Below are 12,814 nucleotides of genomic sequence, written 5' to 3'. Positions count from 1 at the left end.
TAATTAATTTATTTAATATAAATTTAAAAATATTTTGCTCGCATAAACTACTTGGGCGAGGAAGATTATTCATGGCAGCAACTTGGTGGTTAATGGAAAATATGCTGCATTCAATATGGAGGCTAATTTGCAAATGCTACCTTTCCATTAATGCATTCAATATTCAACAATTTTTTTTTTATAAATTATGTAATATTTAGATGGAGAGTATAGAATTATTAATTTTGCCTTTCTTGTATTCTTTTTTAGAAAAGAATTTATAAACAAATAAGATGGCGGTGGATGAAAAATTCAAAATAATAAATTTGTGTTAATGGGCAGAGGTGGGGTATAAAATATTTAAATGCAAAATCACCAATCATTAAAGGTGAAAATTAGTTGTTCAACGGGACTTGAATATAAATATATATCTTTTATGAGAAAATATAGAAATAAACGTTGCCATTGTTTTTTGAATAAGAATGAGCGTAAAATAGAAGCTTCTTCAATAATTTCCCAACCCCATAATTTTATATATAAATTGATTAATTACTCTCCAAATTTCAAAGGTTTGACCCAAAAATTATTAAATGTTAAAAAATAAAAAAAGGTGACAAATCAAATCACATGCAGAAAATAGCAAAAATCTTCTCCCACCAAACAAATTTATAACCCCCCCTCCCACTCCATTTTCACTACACCCCCACCTCCGCAGCCATGGCCAACGCCAACCCACTCCTCCTCCTATCCTCTCTGCTACTAACATACGCTATCTGCTCTTTCTCCCTTCCTCCCTGCCCCTCTTGTGGATCCACCTCTGTTCCCTACCCCCTCAGCACCGCCCCCAACTGCGGCGACCCCTCCTACAGAATCCGCTGCGTCTCCGGCACACTGCTGTTCGACTCCTCCAACAACTCCTACCCAATCACCTCTATTTCCCCCTCCAATCAACGCCTCATAGTCGCGCCCTCTTCCTTCCTCCCCAACACCTGCATCGCCGCCGATCTCCCCTCCAACGGCCTCCAGCTCAACTCCTCCGCCCCCTTCAACATCACCAGCAGCAACACCATATTCTACCTAAACTGCTCCGACACAATTCTCAACTCCCCTCTAAACTGCACCTCCAACAGCCTCTGCCACCTGTACGTCAACGGGACCAACTCGGCGAGCGATTGCGGCAACACGCCGTGCTGCGCGTTCCGGGCCGGGGGATCGACGACCTCGTACAGGATACGAGTGAGGCAGGATGGTTGCCGGGCTTACAGGAGTTTTGTGAATTTGGATTACGGGCTGCCGGTGAGCCGGTGGCCGCAGCCCGGGGTGGAGTTGCAGTGGGTTTTGCCCCGGGAGCCCACGTGTGGAGGGCAGGGGGACTGCGGCTGGGGTTCAACTTGCGGGCCAGACCCGAACTCAAATGCTGGGATTAGGAGGTGCTTTTGCAATTCAGGGCTGCAGTGGGACCCTCTCACTGGAGTCTGCGCTAAAGGTCAGTTTTCTCGACCTTTGTTTCTGTTGCCAATATTTTCTCTTGTGTCTGATTTTAACTAATTATACAATAATTGTAATATTTGGATGAATGGCTATTCAATTGATTTAAATCACTAAATTGAAAAAAGTTGGGAGGAAATTGATGAAGAAGCAGTAGGTGTTGAAGGATATTTTTCAGAATTTTGGTGATGTTGATGCAGAGTGCCAAGATCCAGATGGTTGTGGAAAAGACCCAACTCCACTCATAGCAGGTATTTGTTGCTGCCCCACTACACATTTCTTATTAATGATTTGTGTTTTTGTTTTTATTTCTTGGGTGCAACATTCTTACGCGTTTTTACTCTATGCTAAAAACTTGCTCACACTCAACTAATAACATTATAAATATTATTTTATATGTTATCATCTTACATTTTTCTTCTTAAATCAACTATAGAATAGCTGAATTCAAAATATTAGTTTAAATCATGGCAACGAGTCTTGTTATATTATTATATAATTGTAATTAATAAAACAATCAATCATATGCTAAATATATTTATATTTAGAGATAATTACACCTGAGATTTGATGTAATTACATTTAATACCCCTAAGTTTTATTTTGGTTTAATAAATAAGTCCTTCTGTTAATCAAAATTCACCGAATTTGCTGATATTAATTAAAAAAAATTTATTTTTACTGCTGATTGACTTATAACAGGTCAAATAAATCTTTTTATGATCAAATACCCTCATACGTCTTTACACAGTAATGTATATGATGAGGTATATTTTCATCGTTATAAGGTAGTTTAGTTCGAAAAAAATTGTTTGACTTGCAATAAGTCGGTTCTAAATCAATCAAACTAAATATTAATTTTTATTTATTTTTTATTAATATCAACAAAAATTCAGTGAATTTCGACTAATTGGGGATTTATTTGTTAGATGAAAATAAACCTTATAGGTGCTAAATATAATTTTTCAAATTACAAAACGAAATTTTAGGAGATGGGAGTGTAATTTCCCTTAGTATAATTAAATTTAATTTAGACAATAATTTCACTAGCAAAATATAGTGCGCATTAGGGAGAAATATTTGGTGTTTGGGCCTAAGTGTTGACTTCGACGGTGGTGATATTTATCACCTTATCTTGATATACCATGAACCAAAAGTCAAAAAAGGCGGAAGTATGAGAATTTTCAATAAATATCGGCCTTAATGCAATTTTAACCCAATAATATCTAAATTATTCTTTTATAATAAAAATATAAGAATTTATCCTTTGTTTTTTTTTTAAAAAAAATATAATTTATCTTCCTATCTAAGGAGGTAAATTACTTCATTTTAAAAAATACAGAAGAGCAAATTGCTACATTATAAAAAAAAATATAGGGAATTAAATTGCTATTTTTTTTTAATAAAAGGGTAATTTGCTCATTTGCAATACATGAGGGTTGTTTGGTGTGATTTTGGGAAAATTTTAACTTCGATTGGATTGAGTTGAACTTGAATCAATGATATAACAAGTGTAATATATTTATTGTGTAATTAATGTACAATTTAAAATAAATGACAGTCACATAATAATTATATTATACTTAATTTATAATTAGTTTAATTCAATCAAATTTAATTTAAGTAAAAAGAGGGTGTGATTTTTGTTGGTGATGGAACAACACTGAAAAGTGTTGCTGTTTTCTTTTTTCTTCTTTCAAAGTGGAGCTTTTATTTACGAAATAATATCCATGACGCCATCTATATGTGAAATTAATGCAATTGAGAATATAATATCAACTTGCTGTAATTTAAACTTGATAATAGCGCCATTCTGCTTCCAACAGTGAATACTTTTTCCTCTCATGATCTGCCATTAATTGCTGTTATGATCTTCATACGCAGGTTTAACCGCAGGCCTCGGCGTGGCCCTCATTGCAGCACTCATCGGATTCTTAGTCTACAGGCGCCACCGGCGCATCAAGGAAGAGCAAGAACGCCTCACCCGTGAGCGCGAAGAGATCCTCAATGCCGGTGGTGGGAAAACAGCCAAAGTTTTCACCGGCAAAGAAATAAAGAAGGCAACTAACAACTTCGCCAAGGATCGCCTACTCGGAGCTGGTGGCTATGGTGAAGTCTACAAAGGCATTCTCGAAGATGGAACGATGGTCGCCGTCAAATGCGCCAAGCTCGGCAATGCCAAAGGCACCGATCAAGTCCTCAACGAGGTGCGAATTCTCTGTCAAGTCAACCACAAGAGCCTCGTTCGCCTTCTTGGCTGCTGCGTCGAGCTCGAACAGCCGTTGCTGGTTTATGAGTATATCCCCAATGGAACTCTCTTAGACCATTTACAAGGTGGAAACAGAGGGCTTCTCTCTTGGAAACGCAGGCTTAGCATCGCCCATGCAACTGCAGAGGGGCTAGCTTACCTACATTTCTCTGCAGTTCCACCTATCTACCATCGAGACGTAAAGTCCAGCAACATCTTGCTCGACGAGAAACTCAACGGGAAGGTGTCAGATTTCGGGCTGTCCCGTTTGGCTCATACAGATTTAAGCCACATTTCCACTTGTGCTCAGGGAACACTGGGGTATCTTGATCCCGAGTATTACAGGAACTACCAACTGACAGATAAGAGTGATGTTTATAGCTTCGGGGTGGTGCTTTTGGAGCTCTTGACGTCCCAGAAAGCTATCGATTTCAACAGGCCACCAGATGACGTGAACTTGGCCGTTTATGTGCAGAGGTTGGTGGAGGAGGAGAGGATAATGGATGCAGTTGACCCAATGTTGAAGGAGGGAGCAAGCACGTTGGAGTTGGAGACGATGAAGGCGCTGGGGTTTCTGGCGGTGGGGTGTTTGGAGGAGCGTCGACAGAATAGGCCGTCTATGAAAGAGGTGGCGGAGGAGATCGAGTATATTATCAGCATTACAGCTGCTAAGGCTGCAGAGCAGTAGTTATGGTAGTAGAAGATGATGTAGTTGAGTAAGTTTTTTGGTATGAGATATCAGAATTAATGGTGTGTGTGTTTCTTCCATTTGGCTTCCAGTTGATGTGATTGTACATAGAGTAGAGGGGTTGTGAATAGCAAACAAGTTTTCATTTTGTTCCTTTTTATGTTTGTTTTCCTTGGAAATAAATCCCTATCTTTTTTATGTAGTTTTATATGCTTAGTAGTCCCCCTCCTATACTTTTATTTCTCTATCAACTTCCACCTAAATTCTAACTCAAATTAATTTTGACTAGATCTAAATTAATTATATGGTGAACATAATACATTTATAGTATAATTTAAAAAAATTAATCAATCACATGATAAATATATTATTAGCTTGGTCTAATCAAATCTAATTAAACTTTTTCCAACTTTGACACCTATAATATATGCATCCTAGCAAAAATTGAACCCACTCGCATTCAAATTAATTACACAATACCATATTAAATTATACTTGTCATATAATTGATACTCATTTTTTTTGTTTATCTTATAAGATATATTATTTAAAAAAAACAATTATTAATTAAAAAAAATATAATCTGAATACATGTATGATCTCGCACGTAGTAGGTTGTATGCCATTTTTACTTTTTCAATATTATTTTAAGTGACAATTAATTAGAATACACGCATTCTCTATTTTTTATTATAATTATAAAAGAGTTTTCATTAAATCTAAAATTATATTTACACCTTTTAAAATTTTTACACATTTAGTTATTTAATTTAATTAAATAAATAAAATTATATACACGCATTAAGTATGCTAACCCTTATTAAGAGGTTTTCAACTCTCAAGACGAAAATTAATTAAAGAAACAAGAGTAGATATTAACTGGAGTTTTACCATAAAAAATGGGGACCGACAACACTTAATAATAATTATTGAGCTATACGTTGTAATTATCTTATTCGGAATATTTAAATAACCTTGTTACATATTTATCAATCGTTAATTTCTAGTTCATCTATGTGTAATTGGTTGAACAATAAAATATATAATTTTAGTATGGGAATATTCTTTGATTGGCAACTTGGCGTAGGTGAATGCCTAATCTTAACAAATAACTGAGACTGGTGGCAGTCCACAGTTTCAACCTGCAATTACAAGACTAAAACCCATAAACAACATCAACAACTACTACTACTATTATTATTTTAATAAGTAATATTCTTATAATTTACCTGTAATTAATTTGAAATTTACTCTTATAACACTACCTATTATAATTAATTTAATACACTAAAAGCGTAATCATACTTGCAATGTAATTATATGAATAATGTTCATATAAATAATGGACATAGTCGGATTGTATATAAAAATTTACTTGATTAATTCTTTTTCATAACATAAATTCACTATTCAACTCTATCAATAATAATTAACACTAAGGTTGAGATTACATATATAGTAATTCATTACCGTTGTTAGTAAAAAAATAAATCTATGCTCCATTTTTTTTTATAAACCAATTATTTTTTTGTCTAATATTTTGTTGCTCATAAATTCAGATGATCAAATACTTTTTGTTTAATGGGTAGTTTGAAATAATAGTAATTTGACAAATCAAAAGTTGTGGAGTTGAGTGGGTTTCTTCCATTGGTGAAAAAAAGTCATTTAAAAGTCAGATGCTGTTAGCTATATATATATATAGAGAGAGAGAGATAAATACAGCTGTATCTATGTACTTATATTTCTTCCAAGTACGAAAAACTTCGTGTAATTGACATTTTGCATCCTTTAATTAAACTTGTTTAACATTTTGCACCCTAAAATTAAACAAATGACGAGTTGCACCCTCTACTTACGATTCGTTTCACTATTTTTACCTAGAGTAAAATGGTGAGTTACTTTTTCTTTCGGAAAGATAAAAAAAATACAATTTAGTCCCCTGTAATATTGTAAATTTATAAATTTATCCCTATAAAAAATAGTAATTTACCTAAATAAGAGGGTAAAATTATTATTATTTTTTCATACGGAGTAATTTGCTCATGTGTTATATCACATGTGGGTAAATTGAATTAAACCCACTATTAAAAGTTTAATATATTAATAATTTGTTATTTTATAATATACAGTGTGCCAAATGAATGTATTGAACGAATAATTGCTATGCTTTTATATGAGTATTTTTCAACAAATATTAAGATGGGACGAACTATTTTATTGCCTTTTCTTTTAATTTTTATATTTCAACACCATTTATTTTTATTGTAGTCGGAGTCAGTACATGTTAGGATTGCAACTTCGGATGAAGTGAAATTGATAGTTCGTCATTTAAATATTTTGATAAAATTATGTTCAAAGTATTTAAGAGGAGAGTGAGGAATTTGATGAATTTGTCCTTGCAAGAGTTGTAAAATGATCTTGGGACGGGTTTAATGTGTCAATGATTTGCTATTTTAAGGGTGCAAAATGTTTTTTTTTATTAATTAAGGTGCAATATAGCAAATAAGTGTATATATAGGGTGCAAAATGACAATTACCCAAAGTTCTATTGCTTCATTAATGCAATGGCCATACCGACACACACACACACACACCACAACACACACGAGGAGGAGTGACGACACCACCAACCGTTGGGTTTGTCGTAAAAGGAGGGAAATTACAAAACTATTCACTGACTCAGCCTGCGGGTCGAATCGCTCCTTGACTCGGCCTGGATCTTCCCTGAACCTAAAAGGTTTGAAAATTTTCCCCCTCATTTTGTCCAATGGGTTGGTTGTCTTCTTTTGACGAATTCTCGTCTGGGTTTCTGTTGGAATTTGATGTGATCTGCACAGGTTCATGGAGATTTGAACGTGTTATTTTGTGAAATCTAGCAATGAGGGTGTAATTTTGTCTCCTTGTTTATGTATTGATTCTTTTCCTTGCCGCTTTTGTTGATTTCCGGGGATTTTTTGTTTGTTTGTTCGTTTGGAGTATTATTACAACTTTTTGATTAATTGTGGAAGGAGATGGTTTAAGTGCAATGATTTTGTTGCGTTTAATTTAGATCTGGTTTGTGCCTCTGTTTTTCTTTCTGTTATAAAGTACATCCATAAAACAGTTCTGGATTTACATTGGGAACTTTAAATTAATCTTAAAGCTAGAGAACATCTTAATTCAGCTCCATTTTGACATATTTGGCGCTCGATGGTTCATCGAATCAAAGGTGGTTCCTCTTTCTAGGATGGTTTTTCTTAAGTTGAGGTTCTAAATGGACAATTTCACTATTACTAAATGCTTGGTTACCTTTCTTGTTCGTTTTGTCATTTTATATTTCCTTGTTTGGTGTGTTTATTCTAGGTTGGGGTTATTGGTTTTGTTGGTTAAGTTTTTGTTAGCAGTCAGTGTGCTGTATCATTATGATTGTAATATGTATCTTTTACTAAGATTTGTCTGCTATTTGTTAGGTTTAGGAAGAACATTTAACAAAAAGGAAGTAAATCCTTGATCTCTCAGCCATTTGTGATCGATTTAACTTCAAGCATTTGTTTTCCTAATTTATCAGTTCTATGAGTTGGTTTAGTACAATGTTAAACTTTTTTGTTTTCTTTCTTCCATTAGAAATGGCTTCCTTTCAGTTTGCTTCATTTATAATTACTGTATTAGATTGTGTTAAATGGTGTGGTAGGAAAATTACATTTAGCAACTTTAGATCGGAAGCTAGTCAGGCTAGTGTGACTACCTCATTTTTAAGTTCCCTACTCTATTTGTGAAAAACATAATAATGGAATCCCCAGTTAAGTTTCAATAATAGTTCCAATGTTCCATTTAACTCTTTTAATTGCATGCCATTGAACATTGTTTAATTTTCTGAAATACAAAGATAAAGAAGTTATTAGAAGTTACATTTTCGGATGCTGTTTGGACCCCTCTCCTCTATAATAAACTATGGCACTTGCATTCAGAAGATCTATATCAGGTGATCGGCCACCCCACAAAAAATCCTTTGGTTTTTTTCACCGTAATTAAAATTCCAGCTGTTGTATGGCTGGAAACTTATGTTTCCTTTCAGCTAAACCTTTTGGACGCATTCTCTGGACTATTTTAGGACTCTATTGATTGTATGATGCATATGGGGATAATCCATTTCCCCCAACTACGGCTTTAAATGTTTGTGTTATTTTTCTTTCCAGCTCCAGTTATGGATGTATATACATATAATCAGTTTCCCTCAACTACAGCTTTAATTTTTCTGTTATTTCTCTTTCCAACTCTGGTTATGGACGCATATACAGATATTCCGCTTCCCTCAACTACGGCTTTAAATTTTTGTGTTCTTTCTCTCACCAACTCTAGTTATGGACTTGTTTCTTTACTAATACATGCATCTATTACCTTCGTGTCAATTTTAGTGTAAAAACAGATTGGAGAACCGACAACTATGGTGAGAATGTGACACTTATCATTGCATCCCATTACAGATGTCAATTCAGAGTTTTTTAGAGTTGCATGCTTCCGCCTCCTTTCCTGTATAAATAGCGACAGGGCCAAGGGCTCACTTCAATAATCTTTTCAGGTACTTAAGTCGATATAAGGAAAGCATCACAGGCTAAGATGAAGGCACTAATTCTTGTTGGAGGTTTTGGTACTAGATTGAGGCCATTAACATTAAGTGTGCCAAAGCCACTTGTTGATTTTGCTAACAAGCCCATGATATTGCATCAGGTAAAAGATTTCGTTCTTGTTTAGCTTTGAATGAATTATGTGCAGCAGATCTTTGAGTAAACTTTTCAATCAGTAACCACACGCTAGATAGTTGAATATTTGTACTCTTGGTTTAGTAGCTGAATTTCAGCATGAGTTGCGCTTTTGAAATCCTGAACTTTCAGCTTGTTATTTATACGTATCATGTATATGAATGGTTCCTCAAAAATTTCAATTAATCCTTTTTGTTCATGCTATTATTCAGATCAGAAGTTTAGCACTCTTCTGACTAGTGGTTTAATTGTCCTGTATCCTAGATTATCTTCACCTTCTGATTAAAATTATAACTGCCAAGGAAAATCAGCATCATACTGTAAAAAGGTGATAAATTTTGGTTCTTGATTGCCTGTGTTGTTACTGGTTTATTCTCTGGTATTATTTCATGCTTAATCCTTTCCATCACAATTGGGTTCTGTATCTTACTATGTGTATGTTTATCTATATGACAATTTGACATTGAATCAGATAGAAGCCCTCAAGGCTATTGGGGTGACGGAAGTTGTCCTGGCAATCAATTATCAACCAGAGGTAAACTGCTGATTTGCTCTCTAATCTTACAAGTGTAATAGTGCACTGATTAATGATAATTAATTTTTGGCCGATTATCACTTAATTACATACATTTTACAGGTAATGCTCAACTTCTTGAAAGATTTTGAGGCAAAGCTTGGGATAACGATTACGTGTTCACAAGAAACTGAGCCTCTTGGAACTGCAGGTCCCCTAGCTTTGGCTAAGGACAAACTGATAGATGATTCTGGTGAACCTTTTTTTGTGCTTAACAGTGATGTTATCAGTGAATACCCACTGAAACAGATGATTGAATTCCACAAATCCCATGGAGGTGAGGCTTCTATTATGGTGACCAAGGTAAGTCTATGCCATTTCTCCATTGATAATATTTCTGAGTCTAGGTGTACAAGAAATTAATCTTACATAGTGATGTAGGTGGACGAACCTTCAAAATACGGTGTTGTTGTGATGGAAGAATCCACTGGACAGGTTGAGAGATTTGTGGAGAAACCAAAGTTATTTGTGGGCAATAAGATCAATGCTGGCATTTACCTGCTGAACCCCTCCATTCTTGATCGTATTGAGCTACGCCCCACATCTATTGAGAAAGAAGTGTTCCCAAAAATTGCGGCAGAGAAAAAACTTTACGCGATGGTGCTGCCAGGATTTTGGATGGACATTGGACAGCCAAGGGATTACATCACGGGACTGAGACTCTACTTGGATTCCTTAAGGAAGAAATCGCCTCTGAAGCTGGCCTCGGGGAGTCATATAATTGGAAACGTCTTGGTGGACGAAAGTGCGAAAATTGGCGATGGATGCTTGATCGGCCCGGATGTTGCAATTGGTCCTGGTTGTGTTGTTGAGTCAGGTGTGAGGCTGTCCCGGTGCACAGTTATGCGTGGAGTCCGCATCAAGAAACATGCTTGCATTTCAAGTAGTATCATTGGATGGCACTCAACTATTGGTCAATGGGCTCGTGTTGAGAACATGACCATACTAGGAGAAGATGTTCATGTTGGTGATGAAGTTTACAGCAATGGTGGGGTGGTCTTACCCCACAAGGAGATCAAGTCCAGCATCTTGAAGCCGGAGATAGTAATGTAAGGTTTGGTTATTCCTGATGGTGGTTAGTGAGTTTATATGTTTGCCATCTGAATGGGTTTTATTCCCTTTCTTTTTCGTGTTATCGGTTTCCATTTCTCCCCCGTGTCAAATTGTAGAAGCCAGTCCCTGTCGGAGGTTCTGCATGGTTTAAGCTTATAAATATAGTTGCTGGTGTATGAAATGTGTAATGTGTGATGTGTTGTGTTGTGTAAATAGAAATAAATTATTAGTTGCTTCCTCTTTGGTACATTATTGTGGATTTAAGGATGATTAAGATTTTTTTTAAGTGCATATTGTCAACTTATTGAAGTTGAGGATGCAAAATTGGATCCCAGAGTTGATTGACAACAGGAAATTGCATAGATAGGGATGGTGATGAGTCGCATTCAGTAGCACAAGAAAGAGTATTTATTGATTTCTTGAATGGTATGTTCTTTTGTTGGATATCATGTAATGTGAAACTTCTTCTCATACCTGATTTGTTATCAATCAATTCAAAAAATTCATCATCACTCATGAGATTTCTTGATAATCACAATAGTTTTTGGTTATGTTTTATATAGATGTGGATTTCATATAGTTCCATTAAAATAAAAGAATATAACCCTTTTAGCAACACATCTTCCTTGTAAGGTAGAAAAATCCTGGCAGCAAACAACACCACCGAAGGTGATCCTGATGTGGGCTTCCATTTCTTGTACATAGAATACAAGTCTTGACTAATTAATTATTCTTCTTTCCTTTGTCAACAATAATGAAGAAAAATTAATGGCACAAATGTCCCTTCAATCCAGATTCCCTTTCATTGAATAATAACAGTTGCATCAAAATTTGATGGATATCACATCAGTCATGCCTTCAATCGTGCACTCATCTGTCTTATTGATATATCCTCTCATGTGGTCGAGGTTTTTTTGTTAAAGGATAAAATCGGGAATTTTACCTCGGCACAATTGCACACCAGGTGAAAGGGTGTTGGAAATTATATGGTGTGGTGAGGTATATATGTTTAAGGTGTGTCTATTACATACCAAATTACTTTTTACCCTTACAATTTAATATATTTTTTTATTAATGTACATTATACAGCCCCTCACTCTCGAATGGAATATGCCTACCCAGTGTAATATTTTGTTCGAGAGTAAACACTCCTCCGAATTGAGTTAACACATGGGTGTGGATGGTAGTGCAAATGCTTAGCCAACAGTATTAGGTGTCGGCTCGAATTGGGGTGCACCTCGATTGCAGGGTGCACCAGGTGGTGCACCCCGAGCCCAGTTCGAGGGGGGTGCACCAGCGCACTGCGTGCCCAGCTCGAGGTTACCGCCTCTGGTGCACTTGCTGGCCTCGAGCTGAGCCAGTCGGCGGGGTGCTCTAGGTGGCGCACTCCAACCACCAGGTGCACCCAAGCCTCGAGCTGGCGCGTTGGTTCCAACTCGAGGCATTGAGCTGCCAGCCGGCGGGGTGCACCAGAACTGGTGTGGCGCACCAGGTGGTGCAACTAGAGCCCTCCTTAAGCTTGGCTTGAGTCTTTAAGTGTTGTGAGGAGGTGCTAATTTTTGCGTCCCCTGGGTTTTGAACTCAGGTCAAAAGGGTGGCAAATAAGAACTCCTACCATTACACCATCAAATATTTCTTAACAATATTTGCTCTCATTTTCTATTAGTAGAGGTTATTCAGAATTTATTCATATTTTGCGCCAAACTCTTCCATTTATTTTGAGAAATTCGACGTCATCTTCAGGAGATGAGATTCCCCATAAACAATTTTTACATTTGGTAATGGAGCCCCCCAAGATTTTGGAGAGGGTGAAGCGGCGCAAAGTTTTTTTTTTTTTTTTTTTAAGGACATAGCCTCTTGGGGTGATTTCTTCACCATCCATTAGGTTGAAAATTTTGGTAAGTAACTCGATAGTATTCTATGTTCATAAATGTAGTCACTACACTTATGTTGTTTTGTTCTCTTATAATCTGTATTCGCCAGATGTTGCCTCAAGGGATGTTTTTGCTCAAGCTCCATAGTTAGGTTTTTACCAACTTCGGAAG

At 36.1% G+C, this 12,814-nt stretch overlaps 2 protein-coding genes across 4 annotated transcripts; both read left to right on the top strand.

The window, feature by feature from the left end:
- The first annotated feature begins 654 nt into the window (after window positions 1-654).
- LOC105167129 (wall-associated receptor kinase-like 20) lies at window positions 655-4,611 on the top strand. The gene is made up of 3 exons (XM_011086712.3): window positions 655-1,465; window positions 1,668-1,718; window positions 3,352-4,611. The coding sequence occupies exons 1-3, from the start codon at window positions 697-699 to the stop codon at window positions 4,401-4,403; spliced, it is 1,872 nt and encodes a 623-aa protein (XP_011085014.1). The 5' UTR covers window positions 655-696; the 3' UTR covers window positions 4,404-4,611.
- A 2,360-nt stretch (window positions 4,612-6,971) lies between these two features.
- Window positions 6,972-11,055, top strand: LOC105167128 (mannose-1-phosphate guanylyltransferase 1). Of its 3 annotated transcripts, none has more exons than XM_011086711.3 (5): window positions 6,972-7,140; window positions 8,962-9,110; window positions 9,615-9,677; window positions 9,780-10,019; window positions 10,098-11,055. In XM_011086711.3, exons 2-5 carry the CDS (start codon window positions 9,000-9,002, stop codon window positions 10,767-10,769), a joined length of 1,086 nt encoding a protein of 361 aa, XP_011085013.2. In that variant the 5' UTR covers window positions 6,972-7,140; window positions 8,962-8,999; the 3' UTR covers window positions 10,770-11,055. The 3 variants fall into 3 exon arrangements, with proteins under 3 accessions (XP_011085013.2, XP_088738981.1, XP_088738982.1); XM_088882855.1 differs by lacking the exon at window positions 6,972-7,140 and adding an exon at window positions 7,219-7,240; XM_088882856.1 differs by lacking the exon at window positions 6,972-7,140 and adding an exon at window positions 7,290-7,311.
- Window positions 11,056-12,814: the final 1,759 nt, after the last annotated feature.

This window comes from Sesamum indicum, linkage group LG7, assembly GCF_026168435.1.
Source record: "Sesamum indicum cultivar Baizhima isolate 11 linkage group LG7, ASM2616843v1, whole genome shotgun sequence".
Taxonomy (NCBI): domain Eukaryota; kingdom Viridiplantae; phylum Streptophyta; class Magnoliopsida; order Lamiales; family Pedaliaceae; genus Sesamum; species Sesamum indicum.
This window is presented reverse-complemented; position numbering and strand designations above follow the sequence as displayed.